A 24,205-nucleotide genomic window follows, 5' to 3' on the forward strand; every position below is an offset into this window, starting at 1 on the left:
CGGAACGATTGTTTCATATCTATCTCTTTTTCAGGGTACGCGTACGCCTTTGACAGATATGACGATGACTTCATCACCGACCTCAACACCCCATACGATTATGACTCTGTGATGCACTACGGACCATTGTCTTTCAACAAAAACGACGTTCCCACAATCACCACAAAATTACCTGCGTTTAATGACCTCATTGGCCAACGATTCGACATGAGCAAGATTGATTTGGAGAGATTGAATCGCATGTACAATTGCAGTAAGTTTCCTCTAATTATCTTTGCCATTGGAATCCTGCCACTGGCCAAATCCAGGTATTGATCATTGTTAGGGAAATATTTAGGGTCTGAAATAGAACAGTGGTGGGTGATGCCTTAGATGTGAGTTGTATACAAATCATGCAGATTATAAAAAACAAAGATTGCAGGGTGCCCTAAATATTCACACACCCCACACACCTGCGCCAGTTCCCTTGGAGTTAATACAGATTTTAGTTAGCAAAGGGATTTGACAAAACACTCCTACTGGTCTGTGTGGTCCATGGGGATCGGCTCGCAAAGCTTTGCACTGGAGCAAATCATCTCCTGCTTCCCTATACCTGGTTCAAAGAGCCCAAAAGTGGAGCCCACCTGGAGGATCCCTGAGATGCATTTTAGCAAAACAATGTTAACCTAATTTCCAGCTGACCATCTCCGATGCTATAGGCATCAGCGTATTTTTTCCAGGTTTACGCTTTGTGAATCAGCCGGAGGGTGTTAGGAGCAAATCAGAGAAGCCCATCAGCCCCACTGATGCGCCCCTGCTTCCTTAAGCCTGATTCACAAAACCTGGAACTGGAGCAAAGGGGGAGATGCCTGGATCATCCCTGGGATGCGTTTGGGAAATGGTTGTGAATCACATCTGCATCTGACCATCTCCCAGATGCTCACTGGCATCTCTGATTTGCTCCAGTGCCAATCTTTGTGAATCGCCCCTAAGGCTTTTTATGTTGTGTCCATTTGAGCCAAGAACTCGAAGAGGTGCTTGGAAAAAATGTGGATCCCTCAGCATGTTTCCAACCATTGGGGCCTTGTTGGTTTTTATCAAGAGTTATATGCAGATGTGTGCATTCCATTCATTTTCTCATTTAGGGTTTGAAATGGAATGAAGTGATAGTGTATTTATATCGGGCTCATACACAAGTGTTTCAGAGCGCGAAAAGTTAGTTTAAGTTAGTCACTGCCTTTGTGCACCAGCACTGGTGCACAAGGGGCCAGCTTATCTAAATTATGCTCTTGTCTCAAAAAATGGATCAACATCATTTTGCAAAATGTTCCAGTTTCTATAAGAGGGAATGGAGCTCACAGGTTCTGCCCCAATCCCTTTCTATGTTAAAATGCTTACACTAGATCAACAAGGACGCAGACTGATTTTTAATGTGATATCTTCTTAACACAAAGAGAAATGTTGAAAACACATTTCTTTCTATGCACACAACAAATATATTCCAAAACACGGATTCATTGTTATCCCATGCAACTGTCTTTAAATAATATAGCCTTATAGACCAAGGGAGGCATCCTAATCCCGGGATATTGACCCACCACCAAGTTCTTGCCCTAGACGAAACCAAGGGCAATAAGTTGGGGAAGTGTCATTATCCCAGTGATAATGACCTCTTAGAGGCTTACATGGCTATTAGCATATGGTGGTAGCAATACATGTTTTGGTAGTTGGCGAAATAAAACTGTTACTTTAATAGCGAGTAATGTAGATAGACAAACTGAGTTAGTAAATTACATGTAGTTTTAGTTATGAGGTAGAGGAACTTTTTTGTGTGTAGAGATATCTTAAGCTGTACTTTCGCGACCTGACTTTTTTTTTACATGTAGTTTTATATTGGCAGTATTTAAATAACAAGGTTGTCTTCATAATTTAAGCATTTTAACATGGGTGGGTGTAACATGAACACCCATCAAGCGTCATGTAAAAGTAAATGGTTTATCTCTAAGAAAAAGAACGCACATTCACATGGTTTAACTTTCTCTCCGTTGTATTAAATGGGATGTTGCCGTGAAAAAAGACCTCCCAGAGAGGAAGTGTCTTGTTGAAAGAAACCTTGCTTGGAAATTGCATTGTGGTTTCCATGCCTGCTTTTGAAGTTAGAATGTTCAGCAGGCTGTCAATACAAGTAGTTATTGACTGCGTTCTACAAATTCTGATTAGTTGAGAGGAGGTCAATAACGATCTCCATGTGCTCTAATTCCTATTGGCAAAGCTGCAAAACAGCGGCTACGTGATTGGGCTCAATTTTGTTTACCAGTCCAAAAGTTAGATAACCTGGCCCCAGCTATGGGCAACAGACCGTGGGGCCAGTTCTCACAAATGTTTCTCTACTTATGTGTGTGCAAAGCATACACATGCTACAAACATGTTCTTTCTACAGGTGCACTGATCCACAAAAGCGAATCTGTGAGCACATACAAATTCCTATGTCGAGTCAATGGTGAAATGCAGTGCTCCTGCAGAATGTGTGTGGGAGCATGCTGGGGAGGGAGGGACTGGCCCACCCAACCCTGATAAAGCCCATCACTGACTCCACATGTGCAGGGGCATGGCTCCAGCGGCTACCCATGTGGAGTTAATGATCCAATATATACCAAGGTGTTTGGAATGTGTCGGAAGCTTAAATATGAAATGAGGGCATGGCTGCAGGTCGCTTGCACCTGCAGTAACTCCCCCCACACCTTGCGTGTCCTTGCTGTGAATAAGGGACCTGTCAGTTAAGCGCACTCACATTCTAGGTGTGTGTTCCTATGTGAATCAAGCCCCTTGAGTCTAACACATATAGATCTACACAGACCAACGGTATCTGGTTATTTCATCTAAACCATTACCATCGAATGTCGTTCCATCGACAAAAAGGCATCGCAAAAATATGCATTGAATGCATGTTTTTTCAAGGTAAAGGGTTTAGTTTAATTTTGATGGGTTTTAAAGGGTAAAAAACGGGGGCTTGGAGGACACCCCATAAAAAATTAAAAAATGCATTCGATGGTAATTTTTTCAATGCATTTTTTTCCATGGAATGGTCCCTAGATGGTAGAAATTCGATGGAATGACCATAAACCCAGACCAATGGATGGGCTTGAATAGGCGCATGTCAGCAGGGACACCGGTTCACAGTGTTATGCATGTATCAAACAAGCTCATTCATTCTTGGATTTGATGTCGTTGCCACCAATAGAATGGGGCCAGAGCACCCCAGGGTGAGTGCATTGTGTACTGTGATCCCCTTCTGACCCATGGGATACCCTTTCAAACTGCCGCCTGGGGATACTCTGGGCATGTGTGCCGCATTCCTGGTAGTGCAGATACATGTGATGATATTGCCAATCAGTGGCAGATAGTGAATTATTTAATTGGAGGGGTGTTCATTTTTGCCACAAATATGTTTGAGCGACCAAGCGTAAACCAACCCAGGGGAGTTTGATGGCATTCTCCCACAGAAATGTCTTTTTTGCAGGAGCATCCCTCGCACATTCAGAGCCGCACTACCCCAGCCTGCATCCCCAATGGTCCATGCAAGACTGGGGAAGCAAAATGCCACAGCCTGTATTGTCCATTGGACAAGCATGCTTGGGTACAAAGTTTCAAAGGGAAACCAACTTTCCCTTTGACTGGTGATGAAGCCAGCCCAGAAGAACCCTTTCATTTGTTCCTTGTAGCTGAGTGTTATGATTTGAGGTCCACGTGGATTATAATACCTCCCTCCCCAAGCACCAGAAAGAGAAGAGTAAATTACTCACTGACCAGTTATTGGGGCCGCAGGAGATAAGCAGGAACAGGAAGCACCGGGTCCCCGGGTGGCTGAAAAGAAAAGCAAGGTTAGAATGCAAGTCTAATAATACCACAATGAATAATGAATAATGGTGAAGAGGAGAATAATAAACACCTACCCCAAGGATAACAGGTGCTAGCGTGGGACCTAACTGTTCCTGCCTCAAGGAACGGAGGGCAGGATGCTGGCAGTCAAGGTTGCTGAGATTGGGCTGCATTCTTGAATCTGGGAAAACAGTAGTACCAGAATGTTCCAAGAAGTTGTGGAAAACCCACAACTAAATGTCCAGGGCAAACAAATCCAAAGGATAATCCAGGCAGCAGTCCAGTAAAGCAGTCCAGTGGTCAGCACAGCTCCAGAATACAAGGTTCAATGGGTAAATCCAAAGCAATCCAGGCAAGCAAAAAACAAGGTCAAAAATCCGTAATTCCAACAAGAAAAGGTCCAGATAGCGACTCGCCGGTGAAAACAGCTGAGAAGCAATGAGGAAACGGACCGACGCTCTTTTCAAGCGTCTTTTCCGGGTCACGTGACTGCCCACCTAGTCACGTGACCGAATCTTACATTTCTTATGGGTCACATGACCGCTAATCGGTTCACGTGACCATCTGCTGCGGAGCACTGGGTTCCTGGGCTGCCTGTGTCGTCGGAGGGCACCCCCTGCGCGCCTGCAAGCGCCAAGGTAAGCCCCAGGAAAGGTGGGGACAGAGGCGTCAAGGATGCCACAAGGGGTGACGCGCCACCGAAGGCCGAGCGTAAGGGATCCGCGGCCCGGGCGAGCGCCGAGGCCCCAGCCAGGTAGGTAAGGGGAAAGGGGCCGAGGGGGCGTAAGCTGACAAGGGAGGCGTGACACTGAGGGAGTGCTCAGCATTTTGACTGGGCTGGCTTGGCAGCGGCTTCTCCAAAATGAGTGGGTTGATGCCCTGTTGTCCCATTATGGGAGAGCCACGCCTGGCCTTTACCGACAGTCACTGTGCCAGGGGCATGCCGGAGGCGATACCCCAGGTACAGTTACCCACCCTACAGTGCCTGATGGCCAGTCCCTGCATCTATGACCTGTGATCTCTGTGCCTGAGCTATTCCCTTTGCCATAAAATGGTTTTCTAAACTCAAGTTTAGGAGGCCACCCTAGTTTAGTGGAACAGAGGAACCATCTGGGCAAACCAGACCAATCTACGGTAGCTTAGCAGGCAGTCAAGACTAATAGGGTAATTCATAGAATTTCGCCGAAAAGTGTCGCAAGCGGCTGCCGCAGAGTGTCCGCGTGCGATTGTGTGCGCCAGGAACGTGCGCTAAAACCGATTTCCGCGCACAGCGTATTCATGGATTTTAGGCTCCCAAACCAGCCGTGGCGCAGAGAATCGCAGCGACCCTGCAACAGCGCCAGTAACGCCCCCAAGAACGCCCTCGCGCAAGGAAAAGCCATCAAAATCGCTAAATCATCGCAAAGGGCTGCGCTAACCCTGGACCAGTTCACCGGGCTGGCAAACAGCAAACGCCAAGCGGGGAACGTGAATTTTAGGGGTGCGCGGGAAGTTCCACACGCGATTTGCCCAGTGCGAGCAGGGTACGTGTATTTCAGGGGTGCGCGGGAAGTTCCACACGCGATATCAGCAGGGTACGTGTATTACAGGGGTGCGCGGGAAGTTCCACACGCGATTGGCCCAGTGCGAGCAGGGTACGTGTATTTCAGGGGTGCGCGGGAAGTTCCACACGTGATTTCATCAGGGTACGTGTATTACAGGGGTGCGCGGGAAGTTCCACACGCGATTGGCCCAGTGCGAGCAGGGTACATGTATTTCAGGGGTGCGCGGGAAGTTCCACACGCGATTTCAGCAGGGTACGTGTATTCCAGGGGTGCGCGGGAAGTTCCACACGTGATTGGCCCAGTGCGAGCAGGGTACGTGTATTTCAGGGGTGCGCGGGAAGTTCCACACGCGATTTCAGCAGGGTACGTGTATCTCAGGGGTGCGCGGGAAGTTCCACACGCGATTTCAGCAGGGTACGTGTATTTCAGGGGTGCGCGGGAAGTTCCACACGCGATTGGCCCAGTGCGAGCAGGGTACGTGTATTCCATGGGTGCGCGGGAAGTTCCACATGCGATTCCAGCAGGGTATGTGAATTCCAGGGGTTCTGGGGAGTACTACACGTGAATTGGCCATGTGGGTCCTCCAAGGTGTACGCTCGACAACCTCCACGGCCCCTGCAGGCAGCCCACACCACGGGGGACTACCCTGCACCCCTGCTCATGTCCCGCAGGCAGCCCATCCACCATGGGCATGCCCCGCAGCCAACCCACATGTCACCTTGCACTACTGATCAACAATGCATGTCTCCCACCACCCCCACCCCCCAGCAGTGCAGGGGCAGCACCACCAGGCCCCCACTCATGTCCCCCTGCACCCCCACCCCCCAGCATCCAGGGGCAGCATCCACCAGGCCCCCACTCATGTCTCCCATAACCCCCACCCCCCACCATCCAGGGGCAGCCCCCACCAGGCCCCCACTCATGTCTCCCACCACCCCCACCACCCAGCCACCAGGGGCAGCCCCCACCAGGCCCCCACTCATGTCTCCCACCACCCCCACCACCCAGCCACCAGGGGCACCCTCCACCAGGCCCCCACTCATGTCTCCCACCACCCCCACCACCCAGCCACCAGGGGCAGCCCCCACTCATGTCTCCCACCACCCCCACCACCCAGCCACCAGGGGCAGCCTCCACCAGGCCCCCACTCATGTCTCCCACCACCCCCACCCCCCAGCCACCAGGGGCAGCCCCCACCAGGCCCACACTCATGTCTCCCACCACCCAGCCACCAGGGGCACCCTCCACCAGGCCCCCACTCATGTCTCCCACCACCCCCACCCCCCAGCAGTGCAGGGGCAGCACCACCAGGCCCCCACTCATGTCCCCCTGCACCCCCACCCCCCAGCATCCAGGGGCAGCCTCCACCAGGCCCCCACTCATGTCTCCCACCACCCCCACCCCCCACCATCCAGGGGCACCCTCCACCAGGCCCCCACTCATGTCTCCCACCACCCCCACCACCCAGCAGTGCAGGGGCAGCCCCCACAGGCCCCCACTCATGTCTCCCACCACCCCCACCACCCAGCCACCAGGGGCACCCTCCACCAGGCCCCCACTCATGTCTCCCACCACCCCCACCCCCCAGCAGTGCAGGGGCAGCCTCCACCAGGCCCCCACTCATGTCTCCCACCACCCCGACCCCCCAGCAGTGCAGGGGCAGCCCCCACCAGGCCCCCGCTCATGTCTCCCACCACCCCCACCACCCAGCCACCAGGGGCACCCTCCACCAGGCCCCCACTCATGTCTCCCACCACCCCCACCCCCCAGCCACCAGGGGCAGCCCCCACCAGGCCCACACTCATGTCTCCCACCACCCCCACCACCCAGCCACCAGGGGCACCCTCCACCAGGCCCCCACTCATGTCTCCCACCACCCCCACCCCCCAGCAGTGCAGGAGCAGCACCACCAGGCCCCCACTCATGTCCCCCTGCACCCCACCCCCCAGCATCCAGGGGCAGCCTCCACCAGGCCCCCACTCATGTCTCCCACCACCCCCACCCCCCACCATCCAGGGGCACCCTCCACTAGGCCCCCACTCATGTCTCCCACCACCCCCACCACCCAGCAGTGCAGGGGCAACCCCCACCAGGCCCCCACTCATGTCTCCCACCACCCCCACCACCCAGCCACCAGGAGCACCCTCCACCAGGCCCCCACTCATGTCTCCCACCACCCCCACCCCCAGCAGTGCAGGGGCAGCCTCCACCAGGCCCCCACTCATGTCTCCCACCACCCCCACCCCCCAGCAGTGCAGGGGCAGCCCCCACCAGGCCCCCACTCATGTCTCCCACCACCCCCACCCCCCAGCAGTGCAGGGGCAGCCTCCACCAGGCCCACACTCATGTCTCCCACCACCCCCACCCCTCAGCAGTGCAGGGGCAGCCTCCACCAGGCCCCCACTCATGTCTCCCACCACCCCCACCCCCCAGCAGTGCAGGGGCAGCACCACCAGGCCCCCACTCATGTCCCCCTGCACCCCCACCCCCCAGCATCCAGGGGCAGCCTCCACCAGGCCACCACTCATGTCTCCCACCACCCCCACCACCCAGCAGTGCAGGGGCAGCCTCCACCAGGCCCCCACTCATGTCTCCCACCACCCCCACCCCCCACCATCCAGGGGCACCCTCCACCAGGCCCCCACTCATGTCTCCCACCACCCCCACCCCCCAGCCACCAGGGGCACCCTCCACCAGGCCCCCACTCATGTCTCCCACCACCCCCACCCCCCAGCCACCAGGGGCACCCTCCACCAGGCCCCCACTCATGTCTCCCACCACCCCCACCACCCAGCTACCAGGGGCACCCTCCACCAGGCCCCCACTCATGTCTCCCACCACCCCTACCACCCAGCAGTGCAGGGGCAGCCCCCACCAGGCCCCCACTCATGTCTCCCACCACCCCCACCACCCAGCAGTGCAGGGGCAGCCTCCACCAGGCCCCCACTCATGTCTCCCACCACCCCCACCCCCCAGCCACCAGGGGCACCCTCCACCAGGCCCCCACTCATGTCTCCCACCACCCCCACCCCCCAGCCACCAGGGGCACCCTCCACCAGGCCCCCACTCATGTCTCCCACCACCCCCACCACCCAGCCACCAGGGGCAGCCTCCACCAGGCCCCCACTCATGTCTCCCACCACCCCCACCACCCAGCAGTGCAGGGGCAGCCTCCACCAGGCCCCCACTCATGTCTCCCACCACCCCCACCCCCCACCATCCAGGGGCACCCTCCACCAGGCCCCCACTCATGTCTCCCACCACCCCCACCCCCCAGCCACCAGGAGCACCCTCCACCAGGCCCCCACTCATGTCTCCCACCACCCCCACCCCCCCAGCCACCAGGGGCACCCTCCACCAGGCCCCCACTCATGTCTCCCACCACCCCCACCCCCCAGCAGTGCAGGGGCAGCACCACCAGGCCCCCACTCATGTCCCCCTGCACCCCCACCCCCCAGCACCAGGGGCAGCCTCCACCAGGCCCCCACTCATGTCTCCCACCACCCCCACCACCCAGCAGTGCAGGGGCAGCCTCCACCAGGCCCCCACTCATGTCTCCCACCACCCCCACCCCCCAGCAGTGCAGGGGCAGCCCCCACCAGGCCCCCACTCATGTCTCCCACCACCCCCACCCCCCAGCAGTGCAGGGGCAGCCTCGACCAGGCCCCCACTCATGTCTCCCACCACCCCCACCCCCCAGCAGTGCAGGGGCAGCCTCCACCAGGCCCCCACTCATGTCTCCCACCACCCCCACCCCCCAGCAGTGCAGGGGAAGCACCACCAGGCCCCCACTCATGTCCCCCTGCACCCCCACCCCCCAGCATCCAGGGGCAGCCTCCACCAGGCCCCCACTCATGTCTCCCACCACCCCCACCACCCAGCAGTGCAGGGGCAGCCCCCACCAGGCCCCCACTCATGTCTCCCACCACCCCCACCCCCCACCATCCAGGGGCACGCTCCACCAGGCCCCCACTCATGTCTCCCACCACCCCCACCCCCCAGCCACCAGGGGCACCCTCCACCAGGCCCCCACTCATGTCTCCCACCACCCCCACCCACCAGGGGCACCCTCCACCAGGCCCCCACTCATGTCTCCCACCACCCCCACCACCCAGCCACCAGGGGCACCCTCCACCAGGCCCCCACTCATGTCTCCCACCACCCCCACCCCCCACCATCCAGGGGCACCCTCCACCAGGCCCCCACTCATGTCTCCCACCACCCCCACCACCCAGCAGTGCAGGGGCAGCCCCCACCAGGCCCCCACTCATGTCTCCCACCACCCCCACCACCCAGCAGTGCAGGGGCAGCCTCCACCAGGCCCCCACTCATGTCTCCCACCACCCCCACCCCCCACCATCCAGGGGCACCCTCCACCAGGCCCCCACTCATGTCTCCCACCACCCCCACCCCCCAGCCACCAGGGGCACCCTCCACCAGGCCCCCACTCATGTCTCCCACCACCCCCACCCCCCAACCACCAGGGGCACCCTCCACCAGGCCCCCACTCATGTCTCCCACCACCCCCACCACCACCCAGCCACCAGGAGCAGCCTCCACCAGGCCCCCACTCATGTCTCCCACCACCCCCACCACCCAGCAGTGCAGGGGCAGCCTCCACCAGGCCCCCACTCATGTCTCCCACCACCCCCACCCCCACCATCCAGGGGCACCCTCCACCAGGCCCCCACTCATGTCTCCCACCACCCCCACCCCCCAGCCACCAGGGGCACCCTCCACCAGGCCCCCACTCATGTCTCCCACCACCCCCACCCCCCAGCAGTGCAGGGGCAGCACCACCAGGCCCCCACTCATGTCCCCCTGCACCCCCACCCCCCAGCATCCAGGGGCAGCCTCCACCAGGCCCCCACTCATGTCTCCCACCACCCCCACCACCCAGCAGTGCAGGGGCAGCCTCCACCAGGCCCCCACTCATGTCTCCCACCACCCCACCACCCAGCAGTGCAGGGGCAGCCCCCACCAGGCCCCCACCCATGTCTCCCACCACCCCCACCCCCCAGCAGTGCAGGGGCAGCCTCCACCAGGCCCCCACTCATGTCTCCCACCACCCCCACCCCCCAGCAGTGCAGGGGCAGCCTCCACCAGGCCCCCACTCATGTCTCCCACCACCCCCACCCCCCAGCCACAAGGGGCAGCCCCCACCAGGCCCCCACTCATGTCTCCCACCACCCCCACCACCTAGCCACCAGGGGCAGCCCCCACCAGGCCCCCACTCATGTCTCCCACCACCCCCACCCCCCAGCCACCAGGGGCACCCTCCACCAGGCCCCCACTCATGTCTCCCACCACCCCCACCCCCCACCATCCAGGGGCACCCTCCACCAGGTCCTCACAATCCCCAATCATGTGCGTTATGGTCAGCCTCCACAGCCAAAAAGCCCTACCAAGTAACCCATTCACCCACATGGAAATGGAAATTACATGTCACACCCCCAATGTTCATGAAGCTAATGAACCCATGTCCGTCACACACAATGTTTGCAATTGAATGGGAAAACACCCAACATGACATGCATGAAACCAATGAGATGATACCACACAGTGAAGCATGAAAACAAAATTGTATTGAAAAAAAGAAAGAATGCTAAACAAATGAATTAAACTACAATGGGAAGTAAAAAAAATCAAGCTGCATGTCCGCATAAAAATAAAGAACTGCAAATCATAATCCAAAAAAATGTCCTCCAAAGTCAAATGTAAAAAAATTATTATCAAATCAAGAACTATGTAAAAAACTCGAAAGGGTCCATGAGCCCAACTGAACAAAGGAAACCTAAAAAAAAACCTAACTGAAAAGCAACTATATACAAAAAGTGGAGCAGTGTCCGTCGACTCCAAATCATAAGAAAAAACAAAGGAAACCTAAAACTAAAGAACTATATACAAAGGCGGCGGGCAAGTCCAGCGGCTCACTCCGTGGTGTTCCGGGCTAGGGCATCATCGAACTCCTGTTCGATGTCCCGGAGGCGGTCCAGTTCCATGGCCCCGAGGGTCCGCAGGGACGACGCCGTGTCCTCCTCCAACCCCCTGCGGATTGCCTCGAGGCACTCGGCCCGCCTCAGGGCCCTCCGCATGGAGTTCTCCGCCCTGACCATTGTGAGCCGCGCCTCTTCCGCCCGCCGCCGCTCCGCACCTATGGCGTGGCCCAACCGCTGCCACACGGAAGACACTCTCTGTCCTGGGTCCTCCTGCCCTCCGGCCGATGCCTGCCCCTCCGATGTCGAAGGCCCCGAGCCTTCATGGCTCCCACCATGTTGCTGCTGCTGCTCTGCCTCTGCCCGTGCACTGCCTCCTGCTGCCTGCACATCCTCCGCCGGGTGGGGTGCAGTTGTTGATGTGGCCACCCCTGCTGGACGTCCGACTCCCGACTGTGGCAGGGATGCCTCCTCCACCAGCCTGGCCGCACTGTCAGAGGCAGCTCCACAGGGCACCCAGGTGACTGATGGGTGGGAAGATGGCACAGAGGACGACTGGTGCGAAGGGGGTCCAGTTGAGGAGGGGGTCGGAGCAAGCCCCATCAGACGGAGGAATCCGTTCTGGGTGACCTGTCCCAGCAGGGTGACGTGGTCAACGAGCCATTCGAGATGACGTGCAGTCTCTCCATGAAAAGACTGCAGGTCACCTCGCATGGCCCGTTGACGCAACGCCACACCAGCCAGGACAGGCTCAACCCGGACCTGGATAGCCACGTCCGCAGGCAGAGGAAGGCCAGTTGACGTCAGCTCATCCCCTGCCTGAAAACGGGTCTGGACGTAGGCATCCCTGCTGGTGCAAGATGATGCAGGGACAGGATCGGGGACAGGATTGCACACAGGCACCTCCGTGGCGGCCTGTGCTGCCTCCTGTCCCTGGTCCTGGACTGCACCACTAGCACCAGTGGGATCCCCACCTCCAGACCCCGTCTCTGGTGCTTGCACGCCTCCTCCTCCACCAGACCCTCCACCAACCTGGATGACTCCGTGCCATCTTCCCCTGTTGGGCCCTGTGGGGTCCCAGCTGCCCCTTCTGCTGCCGAGGAGTCCAACTCCAACCTCTGCCTCTTGGACCTCCCCCCGGCAGCTGCGGCCTGGGACGCGGCACTGGACTCCTCACTCCCCGACGAGATGACAACACGGGAGGGGAGCCGGGCCTTGCGTCTCCGGCTGGCGGTGGGATCCCCGCCACTGTGCTCCACAGCACCTTCTCCGCCCTCTTCATCAGTTGACGCTGCAGACAGGGAGAAACAAAACACAGGCATCAGGGCACTGTACAATGGACACATACACACATGACAGTTGCACATGAGTGGCATTGGCAAACCTCAGACATGTCATCACAATCCCCAACACACATGTCATAGCAACTCGCACACATGAGCCATACCACAGCCATATCGCAACTGCCACCACCATCCATACACATACAACAGCATGAGCAGCCAAAGGTGACCCAGACATCACATGCAACACAGGAAGTGCACCACACATGTACACACACCACCACACTTGCATGTATGTGTACACCTCTGCCAAGTGTCGCACTGTTCAGACGGGCATCCATGTCACATCTGCCAATCAGGCTTCCACATACCGCTGTCACATGCATCCATGTTGCATCACTGTTGCACCCTTGTCAAATACACACACATGCACATGTGCACAGGGCTCATACATGCAGCCGAAAACAACATACATGCGTGACATCACGGACATGTCTACTTAAATACACATTCATCCAAACATGTGTGCACGCACAACTGCATTTGGCATGCAAGCCTACACACACAAGCACCATCCATGTCTCACACATTACAGCCCTCGCATGTGTCAGCCCCATGGCCCTGGACACCCCCACCCATACTCGACCCCATACAAACAGATGTGCAACCTGCACACTACCGAATAATCACCACACGCACTGCTCACAATCAGGATGCATGTACACTCACCGCTCGACTCCAGACGGGTCTGCTTCTCCAGGACCTGGACGTGGAGCGCTGGGGATATGCGTTCCAGGACCCTCATCTGTTCTTCCGACAAGTGGCCCCGGCGCCCCTTGGCATCCGCTGCCTTCAAGAGGCGCCGGGCCTTGTTCAGGGTCCTGGATCTGAAGTCCTCCCAGCGCTTCCTGACATGTTGGAAGTCGCGGACTGCCACCCCCTCCGCGTTGATGGCAGTCACGATGTCAGTCCAGATCCGAGTCCGTCCTTCCTTGTCGGCGCGGGAACTTCCGAAGAGGGCATCATACTGCCCCAGGACTTGCTCCACCAGGACACCAACTTCGGTGGCACTGAAGCTGGTGCCCCTCTGCCTCTCTGGCCGGGGGTTGTCAGTGGTCACAGATGGTGTTTGCCCCGACATGACAACCCCAGAGGCAGGAGTGGGTGGGCAACTGGGTCCTGGGGCTGGGCTGTGGAGCGATGGAATACCAGTCGGGAGTCTTCGGTTCCAGCAGGGGTGGTCACAGCAACAGCACCCCTGGCTGATGTGCAGGCAGCAAATGGCAGTGCACGTGGGCAGCAGGCAGTCAGGCAGCAGCAGATGGCAGGTGGGAGCGTGCTCGGGGCTCTGGGGGGCAGTAGTTCGGCCTTCTGGGCAGGAGCGTGGTCTTCCGTGTACATACGCGTGGCCAGCTTGATACGGAGTGATTTGGCACGTGAAAAGTCTGCACGTCAGCGTGAAATACGAGGAAAGGCCCTTAGCGCGTAAGCGCGTCAGCACGCATACGCGATTCTATTGAACCAAAGGCCCTCAGCGCATAAGCGCGTCTGTGACGTGACCCGCACGGGTGTTTCCCACACAGCACGTGATGACAGAGCACACGTGGAAAGACTGCACGTCAGAGTGTCATCGCGTGTTATTGGACAGCACGTCAGAGTGTCATCGCGTGTAATTGGTGGGAATGGGCCTAGCGCGTACACGCGGCAGTGACAAAGCGTGTAATTGGTGGAAATGGCCCTAGCGCGTACACGCCGCGTAAGTGACGCTGGACGTGTGGGCCTGTATAAAAGGTACGTGTAGAACACCATTTCCTTGTACGTGCTTTTCGTGGAGAGTGAGTGGGTGAATTCTGTACTTCTTGTCGTTTCACACGCGATTTACTTCACGGCGTTTCAAGTTCGTATTCCCCGTTACCTCTGACAGCTTTTTCTCTTTTTCCTCTTTTACTGGTTTACCTGGGCCTGTTCCCTCAAACAGTGTTCCCTTCTACTGTTGTCCTGTCTCCTCAGACAGCGTACAAATCTTCTTTTGGCGGGGGTGTTGCCAACCAAACGCGCTCCTTTTTCACGCTCTTTTACCTGGCAGACGGTGAGTCACGCACGTATCTAACATCTGTGCTTGCCCCGTGTGTAGCCTACCCCTTCAGAGGTCATTCTAGGCTGCGTGTGACACGCATACGTTCATTCTTGTGTTACTGGGTGCCACAGCGTAGTGCAGGTTTTTCTTTCTGCACACGTGGTCTAGGAGGGGTTGCGTGCACGTCATCTCCCTTTTTTGGGGCTCCTGTGCGTAGCGTGACCCGTCATCTTTCCCCAGGGGTTACATTCAGCCTTGCAAGAGCACTAGGGTACAATTACCATCTGGTACCCAACCCCTTTGACCCCCAATTGCCCAGGACAATAGTTTACAGCCACTGCCATACGCACATTGACATCAGTGCCATGGCTGGGAGGCGAGGATTCCGTAAGGGTGGCAAAGGTGGAAGAGCCACAAGTGGTGGCCGTGGTGGATCCGGTAGGGGACGTGGTCGTTACTTGCAGGGTGAGCCTGTCCCCCCATGTGTGGAGGACCAGTCAAGGGCACCCATAATCCCCCCCCCCACCCTCCCCCTCCCGTTGAGGCTGATGTGGCTGACACCATCCATGCTCAGCCCTTGTTGGACCAGCCCATTGTGGCACCAGACCTGGCTGACTCCATGGCTGACTTCCAGGTCAGCAGGCCTATGACACGTGCGCTGGTGCACGTTGATGTCACCATGCCACGTGCATCTGGCCCAGCAAGGTCATCTGCTGCCCCAAGTAGGCAGGGCGGAGAGGCTGCAGGGGCAGCTGCGGCTCCATCCACCCCAGCCCTCACACACCCAGCCAGGACAGTGTCGGTCCTAGTCCATCCTGCTGACATTCCCCCTGACACCATCACACTTGAGCCAATGCCTGCACCAACTCCCATGCTGAGTGTGAAATCCCACACTCCTGATACAGAGTCCACCAGGGCTCCTGCCCCTAGTGTCCAGAGCGGCGCAGGACACTCAGGATCACCACCACCTTCCAAGCGGAAGAGGAAGAGTGCTCGTCCGGCACAGGCTGATGCCCCAGACACGGCTACACAGTCCGGCCCGTCCAGGAAGCCCAGCTTCACGGATGACGAACTGAATGCACTTGTCGAGTATGTGTCCGCACATGACAACGAGATGGTCATTGTTGCAGGATCCAAGACCACACCTGCACAACGCCAGGCACACTGGCAGACCGTTGCGGACATCGTAAGTGCCCTTGGAATCGTGAGGCGCACAGCCAATGATTGCTATAAGCGCTGGAATGACCTAAAGCGCAGGGCAAAGAGTAAGCTGGCCTCAAGTCATGCCGCAACTCTAGTGACTGGAGGTGGGTCTCCAGTAGTAGACATGGAACTCACTCCACATGAGTCAGTCGCTGGGACCTACGTCACGGAGGAACAGATCCAAGGCGTGGGAGATCTGCCTGATTACGAGGCATTGTCCGGTGAGTGCACATGCATGTGTGTGTCATCCATGTGCATGGTGTGTGTGAGGGCTTCTGTTTGTGTGCCAGGTGAGAGTGTGTGCGCCTGAGTCGTATGGGTCAGCCATGTGCTTCATGCAATACATCCTGCGCAGCTGCATTTGGCCATAGCAGTATCCCTTCTGCCAACAGTAGACATCTAGCCCAACTGCACGCCAGTTGCCCTTGAAGTGTCACCTTGCCACAACATTGTTGCTTATTTTTCACAGTTCATTCAGTCAGATTGTTTGCATTCCACCACTTTTACTAGGCATTTCGCAGTCCTCTAGTCACATGTCTGACATGGCTATGGTAAAGTGGAGTGACTTTGTTACCTGGATATCATTTGTTCACACATGTCCCTGTGCAATTGGACCATTTCGGACTGGCAGCTCCAGGTGAAAAATCTGACCTGTTTGAATTAGAAAAGCTATTACATGCGGGAACTGGACTGAATGAACAGGTGCTGCCCTCCTCTCTATCTTCACTCAATAGCAATGGTACATGCCATCTGTGTGATGGCATGTGTGTTTCACCTGGCAATCACAGGCCAATGTGTGATGCCACTGCCAGGCAGCATGCAGAAAATGTGTTCTTCTTCCATCTTGGTGTCATCAGTGTGTGCCATTTGCCTGCCCTTCATATGCAGTGAGGGTGCATGCATGGGAGGGTTTTAGTCATGTGGGACATGTGCCAATCAAGTACTGGTTCTCTTGCTTCTCAGCCCTCATTGTGTGCCATGGTGCTAATGCCTGTTTCCATTTCTTTGTTTTTATGTCTTTGCAGGGGAAGACGCACCTGATACTGCTGGGGTTGTGGAGATGGTGCAGACCCAGGAGGGGTCCGAGGGCCGACCAACCACCAGTGAGGGACGTGGTGTGGTGGTGGGTGAGAACCCACAACTGCTGCAGGTCGTGCTCTCAAGGGGTGTCTCTGGCTGCACCTCCCCCGAGCTGTACTCAGGTGTTGATTCGGATGAGACCTACGTGCCGTCGCAGGTGAGTGTTCCAGGGAGGGATTCTGTTCTGTCCCACCCATCTGCACCAGGGTCAGAACCCTCAATGGGGATGTCAGTGTTGGCAGCTACGCCTTTGGTGGTTACGGATGCAGGGTCACACTCCGCGACATCTGATCCTGTTCCTGGGCCAGCAGATCAGAGGGGGAATGCAGTCCTGCAGCCTCAGGCAGTGCCGGCACAGCAAGGCGCAGTTCGCCTTGCCCCAGACAGGTGTGGTGCCCGCCGACGTGGTGGCCGTACGCCACCTGGCAATACCGCATGGGAGCAATCCATTTACGGTATGGCAACCCAACAGGCAGCATCATCCGAGATGATGGCTCAGGCCATGGATAGGGTGGCCACTTCCATTGTCCCCCCTGAAAGGCTGATGGAGCGACTACAGCAGGCAACCGACTCCATCTGCCAGTCACACAGGGAGGACATGTTGGCGTCCAACAGGGACAGGCGGGCGGCACTGGCGACTCTGCAGGAGGCCATCTCCATAGAGTCCCAGGGCCACAGGGAAGCCCTGAGGCAGGAGCTCCTTCACCTCAGGACGACTCTTGTTGAGCTTGAAGCTTCAACACACCAAAGGACAGAACAGCAGCTGGAGCGTCTCACCCGTACGCTCTCAGCTGAGATGCAGGCAACGAGGGCGGAGGTCCGGGCATCCCGCGAGTTGTTGCATGGGGACCTCCGCACACTCATCCTCCAGAACCAGACCTACCACACCCGCATGCTTGCAGCCATGGAGGAGCAGACTAGGGCCTTGCGTGGGCTGCCTCCCATAGTGCAACCACCTCCGGATGCAGCTGCACAGGGTGATAATAGCGACAGCAGTGATACTCCCACAATAGGGTAGCCGTGTGGGCCATGAGCCCATGGAGGTGTTTTATTTTCCCAGGATCCACGCAGGTGGGTTCTGGTGTGCATCCTGTCCTCGGACCTGCTGTGTGGCCTCCCCAACCCCCCCCGGGCCCATCAATGGCCATTTTTGATTTTTTTTTATTTTTATTTTTATTTTTTATTATTTTTTCCCAATTTTATTGGGACAATTTGTTGGCTTCCGTGGTTCCTGTGGGCATACGCTGCATTGTGGCTGGGCACATGCAGGCTTGTCATGTATTTGGTTCAGATGCTTGGGTTAGAGTCACACACACCCTTCCTGCTTCCCGTTTCCATGGGCTTGCAAAGGGTGTGCCCAAGTGACATTGACGTACATGGTGACATTGGACTCCCACTACATGTGTGGGTAGTCTAGTCAATACTGTGTATACATTCCTAGTGCATATTGCTGTTGTGTTGTACACTGCATGTTGCATTGATGTGTAACTCATCATCTGTGTCTACCTCCCAATTTGCAGGTCCCTTCCTCATGTCTACACAAGGCCCTCTAGTTTGGAGATGGGGTCCATGTTGGCAGCAGTGCACCTACAATTCTACATGGCGCCAACACCGCACAGTTGGTAGTGGTGGGAGTGCAGGCATTTCCAGGTGGTGAGACTACTAATATATAACATTTGTGATGTCATGTTGATGGTAGTACCTGCTCAAGTTTGTTGTTGGTCCGGCATTACTGTGAGCATTTCAGGTGTTGCAAGTTTCAATTAGGGACACTCTACATTGTGACACTAGTGTCAAGTTGTGGGGATTAGTTTGTTTACCTGCAAATAGCATGACATGGCACGGTGTGTCGTGTGGCGGTGCTGGGGATGTGTTGGCTGACATGGCACTGTCCTCTTGTTGCATTTTGCAAGTGGGTATTCATTTTAGCTGCTTGAATGTGTTACTTCACAAAACTGCATTGGTGGTGTCTGTGTGGGTAGGGATGCACACATTGTGACACTTCCAGGTGAACAATCTCAGGCTGATATGGTTTTCACGGTTCATTCTCCAGACTTTCAGGATCAGTGTCAGGTTGAGTCATCATTGATTGTCAGATGGAATGTGCCAGGGCAGTGTGCACTCCACAGGGGTGTGATTTCTATGAGAAGTAATTAGCCACTAGCTGTGTACGGGCTGCCTCCCCCCGTGCCTTTTCCCCTCCCATGCGCAGCGGCTGTGCATGTGGTTGGGGATGTGGGACCACCACCATGTCCACGGCCAGGCCCCGGCGTGTTGCAACGTTGTGCAGGACACATGCTGCCACTATGATCCTGCACACTACTGGGGGAGCGTACAACAGCTGCCCGCCAGAACGGTCAAGGGAGCGAAAGCGTGACTTTAGCACTCCGAATGTGCGCTCCACTATGCCCCGGGTTGTAATGTGGGCTGTGTTATATCTTACCTGGGGTGGCGTGGTGGGGTTCCGAATTGGCGTCATCATGTGGGGGCTGAGAGGGTAGGCACTGTCCCCTGTGGAGGTGGTGATTGGTATCATTGGTGGGGTTGTGACCTTGCTCAGTATCTGACATGCATGCATGTGCAGTGGCATTCATACTCACCAAGCAGCCATGTATCGCCATGCCGCCCAGCTTCTAGGTCCCGGCTTAGGGTGGACATTCGGTAAATGAAGCTGTCGTGGGTTGACCCGGGATAGTTGGCAAATACTGAGGTGATGATTCCCTTGGCATTACATACTACCTGCACGTTGATGGAATGCCACTGCTTGCGGTTCCTATAGATGTGCTCTGATGCCCTGGGGGGACGTAGAGCCACATGGGTGCAGTCAATGGCACCTAGCACTTTGGGGAATCGTGCCACACCGTAAAAATCCAGGGCGGCAGCATGCCTTTCTGCAGGTGTTCTGGGCAGGTATATGTGCCTGCGGACTGATGTGCGTGCAGTGATGATGTTCAAGACCTGGTGTAGGCAGCGTGACTGGGTGGCCTGTGATACCCCACCCACAATGGCACTTGTCCGCTGAAATGATCCTGTGGCCAAGAAGTGCAGTACATTGAGGACCTTCTCCAGGGGGCTGAGTGCTTGGGAGCACAGGGTGGGTAATGTGAGGTCATCCTCCCACTCACTCACCAGGTCCAGTATAATGTGTGGTGGAAACCTGTACCTCCCATGCACCTGGTCATCAGGCATCCCGAAAAGGCTGGTTCTGGGTGTGAATATTCTGGCCCTGACTATCCTCCTCCTCCTCCTTTGGTAGCCCACGCCCACTGCTGCTAGGAACGGTATGTTCATCCTGGGTCTGAGCTTGTTATTTTGTTAGCGCGCAAATTAATGCGTTGCGTGTGTTGTAGGCAAGCGTGTGACCCGCGCACCCCTGAAATCCAGTACCCAGTCCAATAGCGTGTGGAAATTCCCGCGCACCCCGGGATACAGGTGCGCTGACGTACTTGCGTGTGTAAGTGCCCGCGCACCCCTGATATACACGTACATAGGCCAATCGCGTGTACGCGCACTTTTGTCCAATTACACGCGATGACACTCTGACGTGCAGTCTTTCCACGTGTGCTCTGTCATCACGTGCTGTGTGGGAGACACCCGTGCGGGTCACGTCACAGACGCGCTTACGCGCTGAGGGCCTTTGGTCCAATAGAATCGCGTATGCGTACTGACGCGCTTACGCGCTAAGGGCCTTTCCTCGAATTTCACGCTGACGTGCAGACTTTTCACGTGCCAAATCACTCCGTATCAAGCTGGCCACGCGTATGCACACGGAAGACCACGCTCCTGCCCAGAAGGCCGAACTACTGCCCCCCAGAGCCCCGAGCACGCTCCCACCTGCCATCTGCTGCTGCCTGACTGCTGCCCACGTGCACTGCCATTTGCTGCCTGCACATCAGCCAGGGGTGCTGTTGCTGTGACCACCCCTGCTGGAACCGAAGACTCCGACTGGTATTCCATCGCTCCACAGCCCAGCCCCAGTTGCCCACCCACTCCTGCCTCTGGGGTTGTCATGTCGGGGCAAACACCATCTGTGACCACTGACAACCCCCGGCCAGAGAGGCAGAGGGGCACCAGCTTCAGTGCCACCGAAGTTGGTGTCCTGGTGGAGCAAGTCCTGGGGCAGTATGATGCCCTCTTCGGAAGTTCCCGCGCCGACAAGGAAGGACGGACTCGGATCTGGACTGACATCGTGACTGCCATCAACGCGGAGGGGGTGGCAGTCCGCGACTTCCAACATGTCAGGAAGCGCTGGGAGGACTTCAGGTCCAGGACCCTGAACAAGGCCCGGCGCCTCTTGAAGGCAGCGGATGCCAAGGGGCGCCAGGGCCACTTGTCGGAAGAACAGATGAGGGTCCTGGAACGCATATCCCCAGTGCTCCACGTCCAGGTCCTGGAGAAGCAGACCCGTCTGGAGTCGAGCGGTGAGTGTACATGCATCCTGATTGTGAGCAGTGCGTGTGGTGATTATTCGGTAGTGTGCAGGTTGCACATCTGTTTGTATGGGGTCGAGTATGGGTGGGGGTGTCCAGGGCCGTGGGGCTGACACATGCTAGGGCTGTAATGTGTGAGACATGGATGGTGCTTGTGTGTGTAGGCTTGCATGCCAAATGCAGTTGTGCGTGCACACATGTTTGGATGAATGTGTATTTAAGTAGACATGTCCGTGATGTCACGCATGTATGTTGTTTTCGGCTGCATGTATGAGCACTGTGTACATGTGCATGTGTGTGTATTTGACAAGGGTGCAACAGTGATGCACCATGGATGCATGTGACTGTGGTATGTGGAAGCCTGATTGGCAGATGTGACATGGATGCCCGTCTGAACAGTGCGACACTTGGCAGAGGTGTACACATGCATGCAAGTGTGGTGGTGTGTGTACATGTGTGGTGCACTTCCTGTGTTGCATGTGATGTCTGGGTCACCTTTGGCTGCTCATGCTGTTGTATGTGTATGGATGGTGGTGGCAGTTGCGATATGGCTGTGGTATGGCTCATGTGTGCGAGTTGCAATGACATGTGTGTTGGGGATTGTGATGACATGTCTGAGGTTTGCCAATGCCACTCATGTGCAACTGTCATGTGTGTATGTGTCCATTGTACAGTGCCCTGATGCCTGTGTTTTGTTTCTCCCTGTCTGCAGCGTCAACTGATGAAGAGGGCGGAGAAGGTGCTGTGGAGCACAGCGGCGGGGATTCCACCACCAGCCGGAGACGCAAGGCCCGGCTCCCCTCCCGTGTTGTCATCTCGTCGGGGAGTGAGGAGTCCGGTGCCGCGTCCCAGTCCGCAGCTGCCGGGGGGAGGTCCAAGAGGCGGAGGTTGAAGTTGGACTCCTCGGCAGCAGAAGGGGCAGCTGGGACCCCACAGGGCCCAACAGGGGAAGATGGCACGGAGTCATCCAGGTTGGTGGGAGGTCTGGTGGAGGAGGAGGCCGTGCAAGCACCAGAGGCGGTGTCTGGAGGTGGGGATCCCACTGGTGCTAGTGGTGCAGTCCAGGACCAGGGACAGGAGGCAGCACAGGCCGCCGCAGAGGTGCCTGTGTGCAATCCTGTCCCCGATCCTGTCCCTGCATCATCTTGCACCAGCAGGGATGCCTACGTCCAGACCCGTTTTCAGGCAGGGGATGAGCTGACGTCAACTGGCCTTCCTCTGCCTGCGGACATGGCTATCCAGGTCCGGGTTGAGCCTGTCCTGGCTGGTGTGGCGTTGCGTCAACGGGCCATGCGAGGTGACCTGCAGTCTTTTCATGGAGAGACTGCACGTCATCCCGAATGGCTCGTTGACCACGTCAGCCTGCTGGGACAGGTCACCCAGACCGGATTCCTCCGTCTGATGGGGCTTGCTCCGACTCCCTCCTCAACTGGACCCCCTACGCGCCAGTCGTCCTCTGTGCCATCTTCCCACCCATCAGTCACCTGGGTGCCCTGTGGAGCTGCCTCTGACAGTGCGGCCAGGCTGGTGGAGGAGGCATCCCTGCCACAGTCGGGAGTCGGACGTCCAGCAGGGGTGGCCACATCAACAACTGCACCCCAGCCGGCGGAGGATGTGCAGGCAGCAGGAGGCAGTGCACGGGCAGAGGCAGAGCAGCAGCAGCAACATGGTGGGAGCCATGAAGGCTCAGGGCCTTCGACATCGGAGGGGCAGGCATCGGCCGGAGGGCAGGAGGACCCAGGACAGAGAGTGTCTTCCGTGTGGCAGCGGTTGGGCCACGCCATAGGTGCGGAGCGGCGGCGGGCGGAAGAGGCGCGGCTCACAATGGTCAGGGCGGAGAACTCCATGCGGAGGGCCCTGAGGAGGGCCGAGTGCCTCGAGGCAATCCGCAGGGGGTTGGAGGAGGACACGGCGTCGTCCCTGCGGACCCTCAGGGCCATGGAACTGGACCGCCTCCGGGACATCGAACAGGAGTTCGATGATGCCCTGGCCCGGAACACCACGGAGTGAGCCGCTGGACTTGCCCGCCGCCTTTGTATATAGTTCTTTAGTTTTAGGTTTCCTTTGTTTTTTCTTATGATTTGGAGTCAACGGACACAGCTCCACTTTTTGTATATAGTTGCTTTTTAGTTAGGTTTTTTTTAGGTTTCCTTTGTTCAGTTGGGCTCATGGACCCTTTCGAGTTTTTTACATAGTTCTTGATTTGATAGATAATTTTTTTACATTTGACTTTGGAGGACATTTTTTTGGATTATGATTTGCAGTTCTTTATTTTTATGCGGACATGCAGCTTGATTTTTTTTACTTCCCATTGTAGTTTGTTTCATTTCTTTAGCATTCTTTCTTTTTTTCAATACAAATTTGTTTTCATGCTTCACTGTGTGGTATCATCTCATTGGTTTCATGCATGTCATGTTGGGTGTTTTCCCATTCAATTGCAAACATTGTGTGTGACGGACATGGGTTCATTAGCTTCATGAACATTGGGGGTGTGACATGTAATTTCCATTTCCATGTGGGTGAATGGGTTACTTGGTAGGGCTTTTTGGCTGTGGAGGCTGACCATAACGCACATGATTGGGGATTGTGAGGACCTGGTGGAGGCTGCCCCTGGTGGCTGGGGGGTGGTGGGAGACATGAGTGGGGGCCTGGTGGAGGGTGCCCCTGGTGGCTGGGGGGTGGGGGTGGTGGGAGACATGAGTGGGGGCCTGGTGGGGGCTGCCCCTGCACTGCTGGGGGGTGGGGAGGGTGGGAGACATGAGTGGGGGCCTGGTGGGGGCTGCCCCTACACTGC

At 56.8% G+C, this 24,205-nt stretch overlaps 1 protein-coding gene across 1 annotated transcript in view; it reads left to right on the top strand.

The window, feature by feature from the left end:
* The window catches only part of LOC138452820 (meprin A subunit alpha-like), a 142,639-nt gene that overhangs the window by 21,958 nt on the left and 96,476 nt on the right, over nt 1-24,205 (top strand). The window contains exon 4 of the mRNA XM_069605161.1: nt 35-253. Within this exon, the coding sequence (XP_069461262.1) occupies nt 35-253 (219 nt within the window). The remainder of the gene's footprint in view (nt 1-34; nt 254-24,205) is intronic.

This window comes from Ambystoma mexicanum, chromosome 4p (genome assembly GCF_040938575.1).
Source record: "Ambystoma mexicanum isolate Mex_15411 chromosome 4p, UKY_AmexF1_1, whole genome shotgun sequence".
In the NCBI taxonomy this organism is placed as follows: domain Eukaryota; kingdom Metazoa; phylum Chordata; class Amphibia; order Caudata; family Ambystomatidae; genus Ambystoma; species Ambystoma mexicanum.